We start from the raw sequence: 23,088 nt of genomic DNA, 5'->3' as shown, positions 1-23,088 counted from the left end.
TTTATTTACCTTAGTGTCAAGAAATCACTGGCATTAATTTCTAAAAGGTGTTTTATTTATATTACTGGCCAGTTTAGGGGCACTTGGGTGGCTCATTCAGTTAAGCTTCCTACTCTTGATTTAGGCTCAGGTCATGATCTCATGGTATGTGAGTTCAAGTCCCAGGTTGGTCTCTGTGCTGACAGGGTGGAACCTACTTGGGATTCTCTCTCTCCCTCTCTCTCTGCCCCTCCCCTGCTCTGTCTGTCTCTCTCTATCTCTCGAGATAAATAAGTAAGTAAATAAGTAAGTAAATAAATAAATAGAATTATATATTGCTGATCAGTGTGGAAAGGTTTTAAATGTTAATTAATACCATTATTTTTGGCAATAGAGAATCAGTGACTTTGTATACAAGAATTCAGAGTTTCACTAAGATCATACAGTTTAAAGCTTTACAAGTCATGGGGGAAGCTGTCTAATGAAGAACTAAGTCCTAAAGTCAGAGCTGCATTCAAGCCCCAGGCCCCCACTAACTAACTGTATATAGTAATTTATATTCTAGACATTTTCTCAGAAGGAAAAAAATAACCCATGGATAAGGATCTCTGCCATCTTGGATCTTTAGACAAAAAATTAACACAAGAAATATACTTTTAGTAATATAATGGCAATTAAGTGTCATGAAGAGTCAAATCAAGGTAAGAGAGATCTGATATGCAGCAGAAGGAATCATGGGCTATGATTTTAGTTAGCTCGATTGAGAGGATGGGATTTTGTAAAGACTTGAAAGCTGGAGGAAGCCACGTGCTTCTCTGGGGCAAGGGAGCTCTAGGCCACAGGAAGAGCCAGTGCAAAAGCCTCAAGCCTGCACCATTTTTACAATGGTCAAGAAACGGAAAGAAGATAATTTTATCAAGCATAAATTGAAGATAGAACTAATACTGAGACATAGTTGTGTGAAATATTACACGTACAACCCTTGGAACAATGCCTAGTAGGTAGTATGTAATTCATGCTAGACCTTATTGTACTTATTATTACCAACATTATTACTGTGTTATTCCATTAGGCAAAGAGGCTTCTCTGAAGGTTTTATAATACTTCATGCCCTTTAAAAATCACTCACTTAGGAAGCTATTACGCTTTGATATCAAAAGTAGGCAGAGCTCTGGCACTTGTCTGAATTAAATTACACTCACAATGCCTGCATATTTTTTTTTTTATTTTGACTCCAAATAAGTTTGAAGGAAAGTTTCTAAGTCCAGTGGATTTTACCATCAAAACCACTGTTTTTCCTAACCATTGTTTTTCCTAACATAAGAAATGTGACAGGCATGTAATAAGAACTCATTTTTTTTTTTTTTTTTAGTTAATGAATCAGATCACCATTGTGGTAGAAAGAAAAAAAAGTTACCATTTAGGAGGATTCTAATTTAAACCCTCTTTTTTATCCATAGCTGTTGTAATTCTGTTTATGAAATTCTGTCCATTGATCTGACCACGAAATTAAAGTGGAAACACTTTGAGAAAAGAACATTATCTTCTTATTTCACATGCCTGGACTTATCTTGGTGTTTGATGTGCAACAGATGTTCAATAAATGTTTGTAATATATGAATAATATGTCATTTACAACGTGTTATACATTAAGAGATTTGAACCAATTTACAAAAGGCTAAATTTGAATAGTATTTTTAAGTAAAAAAAAAAAAAAAAACAAAAAAACCAAAAAACCCTGAAGCAACATCTTACCTAAATCTACTAGTTTTTTTTTTCCTTGAAATTTCTAACATGGTCTCAGTATCTTAATTTTGATAGGTTAGCCTTCAAGTACACTATCCACTGAAGAATTTTTGCCTCAGAAAACTATGAGACATTTCAAGTCAATTGAGTTCCAATTGTTTAATAAACAAAGAGAGAAATAAGAGTTAGTGGTCATACATGGAGCTACAGGATTTGAACACGAACAGGACAAACAAGGGGAGATCTCTTGCTGAGAAAATAATCATTTTTACAATAAGCCGTGACTCAGACTCGATTTATAATCTCAGGAGCATCATAGTATTAAAGTCATACATTAGTAATCTTAAAATCACACCCAAGGTTAAGCAGCTTGAGGAAATTCTTCTACCTTTTCTTCTGCCCCATAGGTTTTTTATTTTGTTTTCCATTTCTAAAATTGGTAAACAGATTTAACTTCTTTGTACTTACATGCAAAAATAAGTGGAAATGTGTGGGAGTGCATGTATATAATGTTTGTATCTTTGACTCCTGAGCATACATGTGGCATTGATTGAAATAAAAATCAAATCTCTACAATTTTCTTAAAAAATAAATTCATGAGTGTGTAATAAATAAGGGATCAGAAACAAAGTATTAAAATATACTGTTTAAAACCAGGTTGTCTATGTTGACCAAGGTTCAAAGAAGAAATAGTTTTTCTACACTGAAAGATGTTTTCCTTTATATGTTCAGTACCAGTAGGTCCTGTTAATTTAAGCTTTATATCAGGTTAAGAAGTATCCAGTAATCAAGAATTAGGCCTCAAGCTTGAAATGGAGACGTTGGAAAAAAAGTAACTTAATATAATCAAGATCATCTTTAAAGGAAAGGAAAATAGAAGAAGGACACTGTAAAAGACTTTCTCAAACATGTAACTGGAAGTGTGGAGATGACAATCAGTGATGAAAAGTTTGTTCATTAAATAATTTATATCTATAAAGTAGTATATATAAGGGGAAAAACTCAATAAACTTAGTATATAATAAGAAAGTTATCAATGTGCATTGTCATTACTGATAAAAGAGAAAGATTAAAAAACAATTACAACATGCTGTGCATATCAGGAGGCTTAATTTATATCCATTCTAGGGTAATTAGCTCATAGTTTGCTAAGGACATGTCAATTGTTTTGTACTGCAATAAAAAATCCATTTAAAATTAATGGTGAAGAAAGTAAAAACGAGAATCTAAACCCTGCAGAAAATGCTCTGTGGAATATTTAGCACCTTTAAACAGGAAGATCACACAAATTCTAAGATTGATAGAATCCTAAGGTGTTATAATTCTTCTGTTTTTTTAAATGGAACTTTTTCCTTCAAGATGGATATTTGCCTATATTATTTTAAACTCTATCTAAGTAGAAAGACTCCAAGAGGTTTCGGTGTAATCAATTTTAGCCTAAAAAGATTAGAAAGTCTCTATATTTGATTTATGTTTTATCTTTCAATTTATTTTAGAATAAAAAAGATAATTTTTTCTTTGAAGTAGATTAGTCCCATAGTATTCAATATGTTATAATCTTCATTTTTTTTGATCTGGTCTGAATAGAAATACAAATCACCAGTGAATATGTGTCTTCAAGACGTACTTTCTCCAGGGTCCAAACGACATAAATTTCCAATATATATTACATTCAAGTGATATTAATATTTTTTCTATATATAAAAATTAATTCATCTTTATCACCACTGAGGAGTCAAATTATTTGCAATTAAAAGACATTTTACCTAGGAGCAAATATCTGGTTTTTAATATAGTCAAGAGGTTAAAAGTGACAAAAAAAAGTTCAGAGTGAGAGGATAAAGTCATTATATTTTTGTGGATGTTTATCAGTCATATTTTGGCAAAGACAGGAGGGAGAAACATATATAATTCAATGTCTTCAGACCATTCCTAGAACAGTTTTTTTTTCAATAATTTGTCAGTATTCATAAATAATTTCCCACATATTATTAGGTTTTGGCCACATTTCTTCATTTATGTTTTCCTTTATTTGACAAATCTTTATTGAGTTAATTCAGGACACTGGGTACTATGAGATGGATATGGTTTTCTTAGTCCAGACAAAAATTATGAAGCTCATTGTCTTAAATGAGATAGGCAAAGACCTTTAAGAATCATTTAATTTAGCTTTTGAATAAGTATACTTATGTAAAACAACATAAAATAACTTATACATGAAAAATACAAATGGCCAGATATGTTTTTATCATAAGACAAATGCCCCCTTAAATTCAAGAATATCCACTCCAAAAAATGAAGTAATGAAAATTTCATGCAAAAAAATTGCTGGTAAAAAAAATATAAATCTCAGAGTTTGGGGGATAAAATTTGTTTTCCCTTAAGTTGGAAATTCCTAGTCCCTGTATAGTAAGTACCATTAAGAAAAATTTAATATGAATACATGATGCACAAATTCATAAGGTATTGCTATTTTTAAAAAGTAATGTACTTCCACAAGACAATGTATACAAAAAATTATCTTAGCAAGTCACAGATTTAGTTCTGTTAAAAATTAAGCTTTGTATCTTGGGTGTAGCTGTGATTCTAGTACAACTGAGAAATTACACTAAAATTTAATTATTCTCATGCAGCAAACCCAAGTACATATGGAATTTATGTGGTGCGTGTGTGTGCACATGGACACTAGAGCATTGTTATCCTTCAGTTATCAAGTAATGGGTAAATTAAATCTTCTCTCAAACACTTCATCTAATGCTACAGATACATATGTATCTGTATACATATGTATATATGTATACGTGTGTGTGTGTGTGTGTGTGTGTGTGTGTGTGTGTGTGTTGGGGAAGAAAAATTTTTGAGAACAGTGGCTGATTCACATACAAGTAAGCAAGAATCCATAGCTGAATGTCATCAGTAAATTCACATTAACAATACTTAGGTTAAATAAATATACTGTGGCTAAGTATACAATAAGATATATTCTATATATATTTGATTTGTCCTTTAATAAACCCTCAAACATACAGACTTATTGGATTCTAGATCTTGATCTTTCCTTCTGTTTTATTCACTTCCTCTAAGTGTGGACATAACAAATACATCTTCTTATAATCCCCACGTCCCTAACTATAACTAACACTTCCGGATTTATTGGAAATGAAGAAGCCAACTCATACCTCAGTCAGAAGTAAAGAAATGATATTACAAACCAGCTCTGCAATTGTATCATAGTTATCTATCCTTTTGAGGTAGAAAAGACTCATATCACGTGGAAGGTTCCTTAACAGTTACCAGACAATTAACTTATTTGACCAAAATCTGAGCAAGTTTTCATGACAACATTTTTATCTCCCAGGAAGCAGGGACATCATCAGAGCATTCTCCCCAGGTGACTTCAGAGAAGAACGAACAGTGGGGTACCAGCCAGCCAGCTTTCTGGTCCAATAGGCTAGCTGTCCTCAAAAGAACACAAACTGCTTCCTACCTAGAAATTCTAAAAGTGCATCACTGCTATTCTCGCATTAAACATAAGTGATGATTTCTATACACATTCTTAAGAAAATTTTGAACATTCTTAAATAAACAGGAACTAGAAGAAAAGGAATTTTCATATACAAAAAGAAAGGATGTTCAAAGGAATATATTCAACAATGTTTTATGAAAATAAATTACTGTAATTTAAGGCTATAGTTATAAATCTTTTCAGAATATAATATGCAGTATATTGAAAAGTGCCCAATTCTGTATATTTATGAGTTGAATATGTGCTGAAGCATCAAAAGTAAGTAAGTAGAACAGTAACAAAATTAATATGAATATTGATTTCCTGACCTTTTTTTTTTTGGACCTTACATAACAATTTCACATATTTGTGCAAGTCTAAATATTTCCATGAAGACTCTCATCAAGTTATCTGCAATAGTCTACCACCAACACATTTTCAAATGGATGGCACTAATTACTGAATGTCCCTTCTGACAGTGGCCTAGTGAAAAATAGAAACATGTTTGTGGTAGGGATACAGTGCGCTCATGCCTTGATTCATTTACTTATTGTTATTTTAAAAATCTTTTTGAAGGTTGATTATGCTCAGCTCAGTGTCAGGAAATACTTTCTACAGAAGTTCTTCTTGGGTCTCTATCTCTTGTTTTTGTTCACAATAAAAAAAGTAGATGTGCAACACACATGTTAATGTATCTATTGATACAATATTCAGTGCAATTCACTGCAAATCCGTACACTCTATGATTGATGTAGTCGGGCTGAAATCATCCAGAAGCTGAAAATAAAAGCAGTCATTAAAAAGGGTTGTTTATTTCTCTGTTTTCCAGAGTGTCTGCTTCATATCCATCACCCTGTTAGGAAAGAATCCTGGCTAAGTAGAATTATTAGTATTATTCTTATGTATCTACCAGGCACAGGCATAGGTCTTCCCTAACACTAAAACTGAAATGACTATAAATATTTTTGAGACAAAATGAATCAGATTTAAAAAACTGTATCAGAAAAAATATGGTTAAAGATAGAATCAATAATACCAAGTTATTAATTATCTTGTGAAGATAGCATACCTGAAAAGGAGAAATTGTGTGCTTAAATGTTAGCCCTCATATGGACAAGGCAATGCTTAAAAATATCTCTTATATTGTGGTTATCTACTGACATATTTGCTTGCCTGATTTGTTTTGGGATGTGCTTAACAGCCAAATGGTCAGATCAAGGTAAAGAAGAGATCAGCTGCAAAAGTTCAAAATCACAGCTTCCTCTCTTACCTTCCACTGAGGAGGAAGCCGATAACCACTGCCAACAAAATGACTCCCACTGTCACAGACACAGCAATTATAGGAATCTGGCTTTGATCGCTGGAGGCTGCAACTGCTGATAGAAGACACAGAAAACGGAGCCCGCGGTTAAAGAGATCATATGCATTCAAATAAGAGCTGCTTAATAGTCGGTAATCGATGCATGGTTTAAACAATTCACCCACACTTGGCCGAGATTTCCCCCTAATATCTCTGCTCAATGGTGTGTAATTGAAAAGACATCTTTAGGAGAAAATATTTACTCTCCAAATGGAAATTTGAAAGAATCACTAAGTCACTGATTATTTCCTTGTCATCATAAAAAATGAATGTAATTGTTTGCATAGTATTTATCTAGGGATCTTAGGTTTGCAAGATAAAATGAAACTTAGTCCTTGATACCAAACCCCTTACTCTAAAAGGAGGTGCTAAGTATCCGAGATTTGACATTTTAGAGTTTGCATGTGGCTGTTTCTAGGAGAAAAGTCTTGACACCTCAGACAGGGTTTTTTTCCCATAGACATATGTTGAAGTCCAAAATATTGCGGTTATGGCTTCAGTGAAGTTAATATCATATTCTGAATATAATTTTGAAAATCATAATTTCTAGCAGAATATCATCCGTGAGTATACTTTATATATAGGACTACGTTTTGAAAAATATCAAGACATACACTTAGAACTTTGAGAAGTCTACAGTAAGATTAAATTCATTTACATCATACTTTTTAAATACATGGATTTAGATGAAATATTATATATTTTAACTGTACAATTACCATAATAAAAGGAATACGGACCTGTTAAGATAGTTGTACCTAAATAAGTATGGGGATATTTCTTTCATGCTGATATCTGCACTGTGTTAGAATAAGAACGCTACAGAGCAAAATTAATTTTACTAATGTTCTCAAGAAACCCTCAATAAGATACCTACCATGCTATTGTTTAACAATATCATCACTTTGATTAATTCAGAGTGGCATTAGTTACCCTCTTAACAAATTTTAAGTCGTCAAGAGTAATAACAACTATAATTTCCCTGTTAGAACCCTTTACCAGCTATTGGCCCCATCAATAGTTTTGGACATCCAAACACTTCCCTTTCTATTCTTGTCACCTCTCCCTTGATTCTTTCAAACCAAAATTGACTTACTCTCTGACCACTTCTTGCATTTGATCTACAATTTGATCTTTTAGACCTGTCTTCAGACCCAATATCACTAGTAGCTTGTTCATGTACAAGAAAGACTCTTATTGACATTCTAAATCTATGTTCTTACCCTCCCTTTTCTTGGGTAATAATAGTTGCAGTTCAATGGTTCTTTATCTTGATTTTCTCCTTTATTCTCTGATATTGAGATCTGTGGTAGGGAATTTAAAACTGCTGAGCAGTATAAATGCGTAGGGCAAATCTACTCCACTATCACTAGTAACCTTCCCCAAGGTTTGCTTTATTAGTCTCTAAACTCAGATTACTTATAGCATTGCTTTTCTCGGTTCTTTAATTTTCTTTTTGGCAAGAGGCAATGTTTCTAGAAAAAATCATGCAGACATGGTCCACACACAATCAATGTTATTTTTATTAGGCTCTAACTGCTCTTCCAATATTTTTTATTCTTTCTTCTTAATTTCCTAATAAAATCATCATAATGAGTCTTCCTTATTTTCTCAAAACACTAATCTATTATGATTTCTCATGTTTCAATAATGTTAAACTGTATAGATTAAAGAGCAATCAAGTCTGAACTCTATGGTTAAATAAAACTGGATGGTTATGTAGTTTCCTTTGCTTCACCTAACTCCAATGTTAGAATCCTTCCTATCTCTTCCAAGACCTGGCTCCTTCAAAGGTCTCCCTCCAGGAGATCTTTTATCCAGGAGTCAATTATAGGCTACTTGTCTGCTACCTCCAAGCCTGAACAGATAATTCTTCTTAGTGGAAACAAATCCTTATACCTAAACTTACTGATGTTGGTTCAACTTAAATTTGAAAACAGGTCCAACATTTACTAGGGATATAGGCCAAAGCAAAGTATTTAACTTTATCAAGGCTCATTTCATTAATCTCCAAACAGGAATAATTTTCCTGGATCATTATAATTCCATTTAGAGATAATATTTAGCACAGTGCTTCTACTATTGACAGCCTTAAATAATTAGTAGATATTATTTTTACACATTGTTATCTTCTGCTTTATTGAATTATTCTTTCTTATTTAACACCTTGATTGTTATCTAGAGCAGTATTGTTATTTTTATTTATGTATTATTTATTATTATCTGATAACCAACATTATTAAATTCCCTCTGCAACTTATCTTCTTCTGCCTTTGAGTTCTATGCATGACATTCTTGCTAAACACAATGAGTGCTCTTCCATTTACTTTACCATGCATCATAAGGTATTTGCCTTTGTTGAACATAAACTTCAACCTTGAGGCTCTGCTTCATCTTGGTTTGTAGAACATCAGATGAGGCGTTTTTCCCCTTTTCTCCCCACACTGAAGCTCTACTTTGTCAGTTCTGTTGGCTCCACATTCTCTCCCTACATCTTCTGCATGAAAAATTCCTGATGAATGCTCCTGATCCTCCACACTTCTCTCCTTACTCTTTAATCTTTTTCTGTCTTTCTCCCTTCCTGCTTCCTTTTCTCTCTACCTTTTATGGGTACTTTTATGCTTTATGACATCAGTTAACTCTAAGCTCATGAGTCCCAAATTTATATTTACAACTCTTACTTTACTTCACTTCAAAGCATGACCCTATTAAAAAAACAAAAACAAAAACTACTTTCCTTTTATTTGGATTCATTTTCATATACAAATAGCATTTTTATACCACATCCACCCCAAGGACATTAACAAAAACACATCAATAAATAAACACCATAAATCAAACCACAAACCAGACTAATTTGATCTCTTTTCTTCTGGTTTCTTTTAACTATCACTGAATTTTTCTTAACTCCTACTTGGCCATTAATTACCAAACATTTTTGTGTTTCTTCTGTTTTTTCCCACAAACTATATTTTTTTGTCCAACACTCACCTATTTGATTCAAATCTACTGGACTATTGTTCACTGGTTTTATAAATGTTTCCTTTGCCTTCTATGTGTTCACATAAATATCCAAAAATATCACTTTGATCATGTTTCTCTGATCAAAAATTTAATAAATGCCTACTACCTATAAAAAAATTCCCAAATTCTCCATCTAGACTTCAAAAGCCCTTTTAAACAAATTCTAACAAATCTTTCTGGTCTCAATGGGCCATTTTGGGAACTCTGAGATACTATTTTGGAGAAAGGGGGCATGATCAATCAGAGGTAGGGATAAAAACAGGGCAATTTCTGGCTAACCAAACTATTAATTTTGAGAAAAAAAATACTCGTGCTTAGTACTGTCAAATGCTTCATTTTTAACAATTGACAAGATCTAATCTAACAATATATTAAAATATGCACCTAGGTATGGGATATTAGCTTGCAATAAAATATTTTTAATGGCATACTAAAAATTTCAAATGATTAATACATTTTATGAAAATATTTTGTTAATAATGCCAAATCACAAACATTCACATTTACATTTTTTCCTCTACCGTTCACTTAAATCAGATAGTTTTGTATAATAGATAATTAAATCAAGGGTCTATGAGGAAGAATTTCAATAATACATTTTCATTTTTTAAAAAATGTGCAGCTTTGGGGTGCCTGGGTGGCTCAGTCAGTTGAGCATCTGACTTCGGCCCAGGTCATGATCTCATGGTTCATGGGTTCAAGCCCTGTGTCAGACTCTGTGCTGATGCCTCAGGGCCTGGAGCCTGCTTTGGATTCTGTGTCTCCCTCTCTCTCTCTGCCCCTCCCTAGCTCATGCTCGCTCTCTCTCTGTCAAAAAAAAATAAACTTTAAGAAAAAATGTGCAGCTTTTCCTAAGTTCCTTGATGGGCTTTAATTATTTTATTATTTCAAATGTATTAATTATTTTGTGAGCTATTTCTAATAAAAAATAATTCATCAAGATTTTATGCTATTTGTTCATTGTTTGCCCTGACAGCATCAATTATATCCCCAATATATCAACTAACTTGAAAATATATAGAATTGATAAGGTAATGTCAATGTCTTCATACATTTTCATTCTTTAGCACCAGAGGAAAAAAAATTATAAGCACAGTATGATCCATGATTATTACTTTAATATATCATTAAGTTTTTTAATCTTTAAAGATAACAAATTTCTAGTCACTCACATTTCCTATTTTTTTAATCCGTGATGTATTTTTGGAAGAATAGTTAAGGAATGTTTTGGGAATGCTTAAAAGCAAATTTGGGGCAATGTAACACACTACTATTAAAATAATATTAATTATAGACACTAATATTTTTTAGTAAATAATGTTTATTTTTCAATAACTATATACTTACATTATCCTGGGGAACTTTAAGCTAGTATATACTGAGAAGTCATGTTGCTTATCTCATTTTGTTTCTCATACTCCATATTGTGTAGATATTCTCCACATTTTAGCTATATATTTAGATAGTTAATCATGAATCTGAAAAGATTTGTTAAAGCCATATTATGAGGGTTTTTGAAGGCCCAGCTGAAAATTTGGGGTCTTTCTTCCACAGCTGTAACTATCTATTCATTTTCTTGATTAAGATAATTTGATCAAAGCCATAATTTTTGATATGCAATATGAGCACATACGAATTAATGGGGAAATTTAGAACAACCTGGGTGGGAAATACACACATGAAAAGATGGTGAACATCATTAGCCAACAGGGATTTCAAATTAAAACCATAATGAGATATCACCAGCCACCTGTCCAAAATGCCTAAAAGAAAAATACAGTGATAACAGCAAATGCTGATGAGGATGTGGAGAAACTGATCACTCATACATGGGTGCATTGCTGGTAGGACTGTAAAATAGTACAGCCACCCTGGAAACTCGTTTGGCAGTTTCCCACAAAATTCAAAATTAAACATAAAATTGCCATATGATATAGCAATTGTACTCTTGGGTATTTATCCCAGGTAAATGAAAACTTAGGTTGATGTAAAAACATGTCAATGAATATTCACAGCACCTTACTGGTACTAGCAAAGATTGGTACCAGCCCAGATGTCCTTCAATAGGTGAATTGTTAAACAAATTGTGGCCCACACATACCATAGAATACTACTCAACAACACCAAAAAAGAAGCAAGCAACTTGCATGAATCTCTAGGAAATTATACTGAGTGAAAAAAGTCAATTCTAAACTAAAAGGTTGCATACTGTATGATTCCATTTATGGAACATTTCTGAAATGTCAAAATTTTAGAAATGAATGTTTAGAAATTAGTGGTTGTCAGTGATTAGTTATGGGACAGGAGCTGCTCCCAAAGGCAGTTGGTATAGTTATAATAGGTCAACCCGAAGGAACTTTATGGTGTTGGCACTGTGAAGTATCTTGACTATGATGGTAGATATACAAACCTACACAACTGACCAAATTGTATCGAACTTAATGCACACACACACACACACACACACACACGCCTACATCATACACACATAAAAAAGGGTACAAGGAAAGTTGAGTAAGATTGGTGGATTGCATCAATGTCAATATCCTGATTGTGATCTTATGCTATAGTTATGCAAAATGTTACCATTGGGAGAAACTGAAAAAATTGTACAAGAGTTCACTCTGTATTATTCCCTACAACTTCATGTGAAACTACACTTATCTTAATAAAAATATAATTTAAAACAGAGAATAACTTTATTTCAGCAATTTGGTTATACAGATTTGAATCAAGTAGGTAAGAAATGGATAAAAGGAAGTAATGAATTGGAGAAAAAATCATAAAAGAAGCATGAGAGTGTGGGTAAATCTTGGTGAGTGGGAGTTAAGGAAGGTTCAGTGATAGTCTCAAAGTTTCAAGAGAATTTATGTTAAAAGAAACCAGATAAAAGAGCTAACTTGATTGGCTGGATAGTTTCATTCATGCTAGGTTTATTTGCTGGTGTGTTTTAACATTGCTGTTGGGAAAAGGAATGATATATGGGGCCAATTTTAAAGATTTATTTGTATGCATAACAAAATTAAAATAGAATGGATACTATGCAGTTATAAGATAGAAACTAAAGCTTGAGAAAGAATAGTTTAAGATTTTCCACCCAAATCCTCATTTTAAATAGTCTTTCTAAAATAAAGATTTTTGCATTCCTGTGTTTATGTTTGCATTTGGTTTTAGGACTATATTAATGACATATGTGATAATATACATGAAAAAGAAAAGCCCATCATAAAAATTTTATGACCTATGTATAATATAAATTAAATATTATAAATTTTAAAAACTAATCAATGAATAACATCATGCATCATTATTATGAATTAAGTATCCAATTAGAAAAGTCTTTTTACAATAAAAACGAATGAAATCATGCCATTTGCAGCAACATGGATGGAACTGGATGGTATTATGCTGAGTGAAATAAGTCAGTCAGAGGACAGATATGTTTTCATTCATATGTGGATCTTGAGAAACTTAACAGAAGACCATAGGGGAAGGGAAGGAGAAAAAATAGTTACAAACAGAGAGGGAGGGAGGCAAACCACAGAGACTCTTAAATACAGAGAACAAACTGAGGGTGGATGCGGGGTGGGGGAGAGGGGAAAATGGGTGATGGGCATTGAGGAGGGCACTTGTTGGGATGAGCACTGGGTGTTGTATGTAAGCCAATTTGACCATAAATTATATTCATAAAAAAAGGAAAAGTCTTTTTAAAGTGTATGTTCAAGATAATGATTTTCAGTTACCTGAATGATAAGATAGTTTTCACTTAGTAATGGTGACTCACTAAAGCCAATATTCTTAACTGTGACCTACCAAATGAAAATACATACACCCACATATTTGACATTTCACACTACTCCTAGTGTTATTTTCTTCATAACAAAACTTTTATTGTCTTCTTCTAATCTTACTTTTAATGCATGCTCTAGGACAAGTAATCAATATTTTGTTTGACATTAAAGAGAAAAACGTTTTATGCTATTTTATTTGAAAAAAAATGGTGCAAGAAGTGTTTTCCAGAAACATTTCTAGATCCTTCACTCAGAGATGCTGCCAGAGATGTTGATTTTTTAAAACAATCAGATTGGTTGCTGAGAGCACTATTTTCTTGCCAAACTTAATACTAACAAATGCTCCCTGTAGAATTTTCATAGAAAGACTAAGCCTGGTAGAATTGTTCAATAAAACAAGTAAAAATAAATGGCAATAATTCAATAAAGTATGGCAGCCGTGGAAGGAAAGTCTTTAAAAGCAAGGTTTAAACATTTCTTAAGGATCTCCTGATGTTTCATCTCCCAGTAGACTAAATGTGATGAGGAGTAAGGACCGATGTGTTAACCTACTAACCTACCATAATAGCATGACAGATGCTTCCTACCTGAAGGGGTCATGCCTGGGAGAGAGAGGACCAGGAGACTGACAGAATGCCCGGAGAGAGTATTGATCCACTGACTCTTTTCTGGTAACCATTACAGAGACATGAGTTGACAGTAATTAAAATGACTTACACACTGGGATGGTTTCAAACTCAAATCTTCGACTGAAGACACCATAGCCTGCTGCTGTGCGTGCTCGAATTTGGAAGACGTATACTGAAGCTGGCTTCAAGCCCTCTGCAGTTACAGTTGTCTCTTTAGATTTGATAATTGTATAGCTGGTTTCTTGGTCCTTGGATTACACATGTACATACAATAAAAAAGTCAACACGTGAATTACCAATGACAACAAAACTTAGAATCATAAATCAGAAAATAAATCAGAAACTAATAGACTTGCTATTAGTACACATGCAATCTTTTAGAAAAAAAAAAAACTATACATCCTAGGTGTGCTATCTACATGATATCTAAAAGTGTTTTCTAGAACTCAGAATTGGTGGGTAACATGTTCTCCACTCATCCACCATACTTGTCTTTGGCAGAAATAAATTTGTAAACTTTTAAACATGATTTTCAGGAGATAAAATTTTTTAACATGTGTTTTTTTTGAAAGAGAGAGCGTGAAGGGGAGGGGGAGAGAGAGAATCCCAAGCAAGGTCCATGCTGTTATCACGAACACCGATATGGGGCTCAAACTCACGAATCATGAGATCATGACCTGAGCCAAAACCAAGAGTCAGTCACTTAACCCACTGAGCCACCCAGGCACCCCTGCAGGAGATAAATTATTTTACAGACTCTATTTTAGTACTGGTATTCATATGCTTATGTTTCTTATAAATATTTTATTGGAGCACATCTAACATGTTGCCTGTTCATGGAGTAAGGTGACAATGTTTCATATATCACCAGGTAAGTCTTATGCTTTATATCTTTGGTGAGTTTCATTTCTAATTATATTTAGGGCTCGGGAGAAGGAATGAGTACTTGACTGGAGAAATTTAATTTCAATTCATTAAGTCCAAATGGATTACTAAAGAAAAACTGCAAACAAACTTTTTTTAAAAAATTTTTAAACACTTTCTATTTTTTCACGTTTATGTGTTTGAGCTGGATGAGTAGTGAATGGAGATGCAGTGAAAACAAAATCACTTTAAAGATACTTTTAGAAACGAAAACAAATAGGAAACTGTTCCTATTTTGACTGCTACCAAAATCTAGACTAACTGTCCGTAATTTATCTCTGAGATTACCACACTGAGTAGAAAATCTTAGACCTACAAAGATCTAAACACACAAAGTCCCTGTTTTGAACTTTCTTGTCCCTTCTATTTTTCTGTGTGAATTCTTGGCTAACGATGTTTTTGGCTGATGGTGTTTCTACACTTAATACATTTCTGATGGATATTAAAGAATGAATTCATGAGAGATAATGGTCAGAGTTTTTTTTCCCTCTGTTTGTGGGAACTGTCTCTATTTACAGTATCTTGATTGATGACTATAAACCATCATTTTCAAGATATTTCAGAGAATTTTATTTTATAATTAAAAACATGTATTGATTATTTTTTAAAATATAATGGGAATAAGATGTAAAGGATTTTTTTCTGAAATGAGAAAAGAATTGAAAACAAGAATATAACAATTCTTTCTCAAGCCCTCTAATAGGGAATATGGTTATTAGTTAATCTTAATAACACTATTAAAATGCAAAATAAATGCAAACCATGCTTTCATGTTGCATGTAACTTCAACTTCCCTTGAAATTTACAATCGATAGCAGCATGCCATGTTGTGACTTTAGTGTGTACACTGAAATCACGTGCTAAAATAACACAAGTCCATGTTTACTTTTATCTTCAGTTTCCTTAGGATTGGGGTAGAAACTGATGCCTGGATATTCTCATAGAGATACTATAAGAATAAGTAAGTAATGCACATGAAAACATTTAATAAGCTATAAAGCTATGTTTTCATTGCCATTATTATTTGAAATTTTTTCTAATTGGACACATCAAAGTCCACTGGCAGTCATGTTCTACAGAACATGTACCACCAGTAAAATCTAAACTATACAACCTATTAGCATTTATTTGTTTTAAAGCAGGTTTACCATTCCTCATTTAATATAGTCAAACATATAGAATTATCTTAGGGTTAAATGTATCCCAATTTCCATCTAAATAGAAATGTTCTAATTTTTTTTTTTAATGTTTATTTTTGAGAGAGGGAGACAGAGTGTGAGTGGGGGAGGGGCAGGGAGAGAGGAATGTTTATTTTTGAGAGAGGGAGACAGAGTGCGAGTGGGGGAGGGGCAGGGAGAGAGGGAGACACAGAATCTGAAACAAGCTCCAGACACCGAGCTGTCAGCACAGAACCTGATGTAGGGCTTGAACCCACGAACCCTGTGATCACGACCTGAGCCCAAGTTAGATGCTTAACTGACTGAGCCACCCAGGGGCCTGGGATATTCTAATTTCTAATGCAAATAGGCTTTCTGATTCATTCTATGTGAACAATTATTTTTTTTAAATTTTTTCAGTTCACATATTCAATTTAACTGCCGAATCTTTATGGTATAGGAAATATTATTAGAGTCTTACAAAGAATTTAAACTAGGGTCATTAAAGCCTATAAAATTTTACCTAGTAATGTCAGTCATTTTCTTTATTCCCATTCACTGACTTTCTCCTATATACTCTATTATCCCTTCTCTACACTAGGAAAAAAACAGTAAAAAAAGCACACAATTTCTTGATGTGTTCCTTTTAAAAGAGCTAAACTATTACTAGAAACTATTGTACTTACTCATGCTCTCTGGCTGCTCAAGCTTGTGACTGAATATGCAAGAATTATATTCAATAAAATTAGTGAGAATTTCAGTGAGAAATGTTAACTTGCATTTTGTTTAAAGATAAGCTGGTGTAAAAATCTAGACAAAACCAAAGTTTCTGATATATTTGTTATAATTATGATTTTTACATAAAATATTGACATTTATTGGGGTGCGTGGGTGGCTCAGTCAGTTAAGTTTCCAACTCTTGATTTTGGCTCAGGTCACAAGCTCATGGTTGGTGAGTTTGAGACCTGCACTGGGCTCCATGCTGACACTGAGACTCCTGCTTGGGATTCTCTCTCTCCCTCTCTCTGCCCCTCCCCTGCTTGTGTGTGCTTTCTCTCTCTCTCTCTCTCTCAAAATAAATAAATAAACTTAAAAAAAGTTAACATTTATTATAGAAATGGAGAAGGTTTTTTTTTTATAAATGAACAAGGAATATCAGTGTTAGAATTCAAGTCATGCTGTTGTCTAATGAAGAGTGTAAATATGGATACACAACTCAACTTCAATTTTTTCTTCTTTAAAATGGGAAGAATTATTTATCAAGCACAGTGTGAGCACATAGAGATGGAAATAGAGATGATGTACATAACACCAAGCTCAATCTCCGTAACATAACAGTTTCTAGGTAAATTTGACTTGAGTCTGTAGCATGATGGCAAATTTAATAAAAAGAGAAAAAAAATTTAAAAGCTTCTTGTAAATTCCTAATAATTGAGGGATGCTTGGGTGGCTCATTCAGTTAAGCGTCTGACTTTGGGTCGGGACATGATCTTGCAGTTCGTGAGTTTGAGCCCCATGTCAGGCTATGTGCTGACAGCTCAGAGCCTGGAGTCTGCTTCAGATTCTGCCTCCCTCTCTCTGTGCCCTCCCCCACTCACACTCTGTCTTTGTTTCTCTCTCTCAAAAATAAACATAAAAAAAATTAAACTCCTAACTACTGAATTCAGAATTGATATGTTTTGTAAAATTATTATAAGTTGATACTTTGGCCAAACAGGGGGGAAATTCCCATTACAAGGAAACTGGCATGCTGCTCCTTGAAATAATGCGTGATCTAATATCAATTGCACAAAATGACACAACATTCTGATTTATATATTAACATTATGTGTATCTCAGTGGTTCCTTATCTGAGTTCTAGTTGTACTTTGTCTCTCTGGGGTAGTCAAATGCTATATAATCAGAGGTACTCACCAAAGCATGTATCTAAGGGATTGAAAACCAAAAATGCACATTTTGAATTACCTAAGTAGCTTCCAAAATTTGCTTCTGTCCCACTCCTTTTAGTCATTGCTGTACTATAATTTCCTTCATATCACAAACTCTATATACACATCTTCAACACCCACGACCATCAGGCTGCCAAATCCTGGTCAGGGCAATGGCTTTTGCTGCCTTCATACTCCTGCTGAGCAAATGAGCTACATTCCCCAGCTGCTTAGCAAACACTGTTCACATGCAGCGAGGGGAGGGCCTGGGCAGAAGGAGCCAGCTGGCAAACACCCTGCCAAGGGGCAGCTTCCCTTTGCCTCTGCCTTTAATTAAGAGATGGCAATGGGCCCATCACCATGCAGGAGCAGAGAGGCCCAATGACCTCTATTAGAGCAGGGCAATCGCAGGCAGAAATGCCAGCTGGCAAATGCATGAGCCCTGGAAAGCTCTGCCACCTGTGTCTGGACAAGAGCCATCCAATAAAACGGTGGTGTCATTCTGAAGGTTCAAAATGAGCTCTGGAAACCTATAAGCACCCCCACCTCAATCCATGCTATAAAAACTCATTATCCTTTTTTTTTCCTTCTGAAAGTGTTAAAAAAAAAACCTTTCATGTATTTTATTAGTATGCTCAATAATTTTGCTTGGCAAAAATTTCTGGGAATTAAGATTTTCACTGTAAAAAGGAAAACACTGACCAAAAGAAGTTAATGACTTCCCCCAAATAACATATTATATAAAGGTTTCACTGCTTTTAACGGATGTAAGTTGGCAACTTTCTATTCATTTACTGAAACTACGTACAGAAATATTTTTCCCAAATTATTTTTTCTTACATTGAGTTATGCAGATAATAGGATGTATTAATACAGCATTAAATATAAAATATTAAACACAGAACTAAGTTTTCATGAAATAAGTATATTTAAAAAAATTGAACTTTCAAGAAAATAATGCCACGTGTAGAAAATTCATTAGAAGGAATATTAAGAGAAAGACTCCCCCACCACTTGGTTGAGAAACTTTTTTTTTTAATGGAAGCAGTAGCTTACAGAAAAAAAAAGACAAATCCTTGCATTTATTGAGTATTACATATATGAAACTTATGTATATGCTGAGGAGTAATAGTGAAAACAATGAAAGATTACTCATAAGGGGGTAAAATAGGATAATATCATTAGAAACAATAAAGAAAATCAAACCTTGGTCCAACTAGTTGCTTCAGGGGAAGAAAAACTATAAAGAAAAATAACTCCCTGTCAAAGTTTAGTCCTCTTGCTGTTGAACTTTATTTCATCTAAGATGTATATTCAAATAAAGAGTTTTGGTGAACTGCTATTTTTCTCTGATTTTTTTAATACTCCCTTTTATTTATCTAGTTTTTTTTAAAGAAGGCTCTATGCCCAATGTGGGGCTTGAACTCATGACCCCAAGATAAAGGATGGCATGCTCCACTGGCTGAGCCAGCCAACACCCCTGGGGCATATTTATTTTTAAATGCCATTATGCATTTCAACTTTTTAAAAAATAAAGTTCATTGACAATAAATATTTAGAAACTTAAAATATTTACAAAATATTCAGTCTATATATTCAGCTTTGTGTTAGTATACCATATTAAAATTTACAAAAAAAAAAAGTAAATAAGGAATGTAAATCTTAATTTAACAAATTATTTTTGGATACATCATGCATTTAAATTGTAGACCTCTAGAATTTACAATGCAATTTGGACTACTACTCCCAGAAAAATAAGAATCAATGAGGATTATTAATGTAACCACATTTTCCTTGATTTACCGTATTATTTTTTATAACAAATAGTATAAATGAGATCCCAACACAATATTTTTTAAAATTTTATTTTTAATAATCTCTCCACCCACTGTGGGGCTTGAGCTCACAAAGTCAAGATCAAAAGTCACATGTTCCATCAGCTGAGCCAGCCAGGTGCCCCTATCCCAACATAATTTTGTCTCACGGGTATTTGAGGATATGTTTTTATGAAATAGAAGTATCTTCATTTATGGTCTCTAATGATCAAACAGTCATTTGTAATGCTACCAGCAAGTCATTCCTAGAAGGATGACTACTTCAAAAGTAGTAATTAACAGTTTATTCACCTATTTAGAAAATCAATATAAGAACATTTTATAGGCATTCAAAACCTAGAAAGGATGTGTAGACAGCCCCTTTGTCCCCCACTACTGTTTTTACCCTCTGTCATTATCTTTTGGTAATTGTTAAATCAGCGAGTGAAATAAGCAATTAAAAAAAAATCTCGATGGGGCACCTGGGTGGCTCAGTGGGTTGGGCCTCTGGCTTTGGTTCAGGTCATGATCTCATGGTTCGTGGGTTCCAGCCTGGCATTGGGCTCTGTGCTGACAGCTCAGAGCCTGGAGCCTGCTTCAGATTCTGTGTCCCCCTCTCTCTCTGCCCCTCCCCCACTCACACTCTGTCTCTCTCTCCAAAATAAAAAACATTACATTTTTTTAAAAAAAATCTGTATAATGCTAGGCATTAATTTAACATATTTCAATGTATTTACCTATACTCTTCCTTCTACACATGTACACAGAATGTTGAATTTTTAAGTAACTTTCATTAATAGGATATAAGTACTTTTTCTGATATTTTTGCATTATTGCTAGGAAAACCACTTATTCCCTCTCTCTTTTCCGATGTCCTAGCCTGGACAATTTCTGTGGCATTGCAAAGTAAGTTTTTAACTTCTTCCTACCCTCTTCACTATCCCTCTAAGAGAAGGAGTAATGGCTCCATGAGGTTAAGGAAAGCAAATTGAGCAGGTGTGGCTGAGTCCTTTCTTTTTCTTTTGGGATCTGCTTCTCTGCATATGTTTCTAATCTTTTCTACTCCTACTTACATAGGATACATACTCTCAGTCAGAGTTTCCTACCCATCAGTGATAGTCTGGTTTGAGCACACTTCTATATCTCCTCTACTAGAAGCTAGGTTGTTTTAAGGAATGTTTGCTATTCAGATCCAGACTCATTAAAAAATCAAAGTAAAATGGGGGTGGGAAATGTAGGAAGACCCCTGGTGACTACATATCCAAGCTATATCACCTTTATATTCCATCTGTACTATTTCTTTATCAATAGCTCACTTGGTTGTGAATTCAGGAAAGAGGAAGAGGGATAACTATTGCCTTTAGATCTCACAACTATTATGTCAAAACATGCAAGAGTGGGCCTAAGGAAAAGAGAAATTGAGAAAATGTAGAGAATGTGAGGCATACAATTCTGATTTTGTGCCCTCAAATTTTAAAATAAAGTTTACAATACAGTATTAGATTTTTGATATGGATTTTAAAATTATATTTTATATTCATATCTTATCTACCCATATCTCCTCAAGAGCATAGGTTTTATGCAGTGTTAATGGCCATAACCATATGTGTTTTTCCCTGTCGTACATGGCAGTCACTGGTGAAGGTCAAGAACTTAAGTGCAACACCTCAAAATGTCCCATGACTTCATTTTTTAATACTGTGAAACCTAGTTAAGCTGATTAGACTCTATGGCAGTAGTGTGCATCATAAACTATTTGGCATTAATGGAATACAAATAGAATGCTCCCTATACACGTCTAGCCTCCATAATCATGTCATTGATTTACACACAAAATTGCAACATACATTTCTAAAAATTGGATAATTGCAGTTGTTAAAGTGAAACAAAGAAGGAGGAGAAGGAGAAGGAGAGGAAGGGAAGGGGAAGAAGGAGGGGAGAGGGAGGGTGAAGAGAATGAGGAGGAGAAGGAGGAAAGGAGAAGGAGAAGAAGAAATGACATTCTTTATTCTATTAGTCTCACCTTCTCAAAATATTTAATTTCATACTCCAGGATGATTCCATTGGGACGATCTGGCTCTTGCCAAGACAAAGAGATACTGTTTTTTGCAATCTTCCCCTTTTTCACATTGGTGACTGGAGAGGGGGCTGCAAAATAGTATAAATAAAGAATTGCATGATTAACAGAGTCCTGAAATTACAAGGTGGTATAATTTATAATGGCATTCTTAGTATATAATATAATTATACACTAACAATTTAGCAAAAAACTGAATAAACAATTAAATTTTCTTTTAACCTGAAAACAATTTTACTTTCTCTATGTAATAAAAATATTTATAGATTGTAAAGTGTGTTACAAATATAAATCAAGTATCTTGAGAATTTTTTTAAAACTATAGTCATATAGAATCCTACATCTACATTTTTTTCTTTGAAGTTTAGAAACATAAATGAACTATATTACTCTTCTTATGGAATAAAGATGTTTTTGATGACCTTATATATCCTCCAGGTTTCTAAAATGTATTGACTCTGTATAATATATCCCATTAAGCTAGTACACATGATTATCTATATTACCATATTTTCACAATATTAAGATTCTTTTATAATTTTATAATGATATGGGTCCTATAATCCTTGATAAAATCATATCTTAAATATAGTGAGGTTTGCCTTCAAACATGTTATTAAACTTGTAATATTTCTTGAAAACAATAGCAGAAAAAAATCTGATCTGAAAGATTTTCCTCTAAAGTAAGGAGCAAGAAAATGATGCCTATTCCTACAACGTTTATTAAATGCAATATTAGAAGTTATAGCCCCAGCAATTAGGCAAGAAAAGGAAATAAAAGACATCCAAATTGGAAAATAAGTAAATGTGTCATTATTTGCAGATGACATGATACTTACTATATATAGAAAAAGCTAAAGACTCTACCAAAAATGCTATCAAAACTAAAATTAATTTAATCAAGTTCCAGGATATAAAATGAACACACAGAAATCTATTGTGTTCCTATACACTAATAATGAACTACCAGAAAGAGAAATTAAGAGATCACAGCTATAGTTACATTAAAAAAGATAAAATACTAAAGAATAAAATTAATCAAAGAGGTGAAAGGTCTGTATAAGACACTGAAGAAAGAAATTGAGGACAACACAAATAAATGGAACGATATGCTGCACTCATGGACTGGAGGAATTAATTTTGTTAAAATTTCC

General features: G+C 33.5%; 1 protein-coding gene across 2 annotated transcripts in view; it reads right to left on the bottom strand.

The window, feature by feature from the left end:
- The window catches only part of EPHA5 (EPH receptor A5), a 345,686-nt gene that overhangs the window by 71,309 nt on the left and 251,289 nt on the right, over nucleotides 1–23,088 (bottom strand). For both annotated transcript variants that reach the window (XM_042936273.1, XM_042936274.1), the window contains exons 6-8: nucleotides 21,881–22,005; nucleotides 14,123–14,282; nucleotides 6,501–6,606 (exon numbers count right to left, since the gene is read on the bottom strand). In XM_042936273.1, coding sequence (XP_042792207.1) covers nucleotides 6,501–6,606; nucleotides 14,123–14,282; nucleotides 21,881–22,005 — 391 coding nt within the window. The remainder of the gene's footprint in view (nucleotides 1–6,500; nucleotides 6,607–14,122; nucleotides 14,283–21,880; nucleotides 22,006–23,088) is intronic.

The sequence above is a fragment of the Panthera leo genome, chromosome B1 (assembly GCF_018350215.1).
Source record: "Panthera leo isolate Ple1 chromosome B1, P.leo_Ple1_pat1.1, whole genome shotgun sequence".
Classification (NCBI taxonomy): domain Eukaryota; kingdom Metazoa; phylum Chordata; class Mammalia; order Carnivora; family Felidae; genus Panthera; species Panthera leo.
This window is presented reverse-complemented; position numbering and strand designations above follow the sequence as displayed.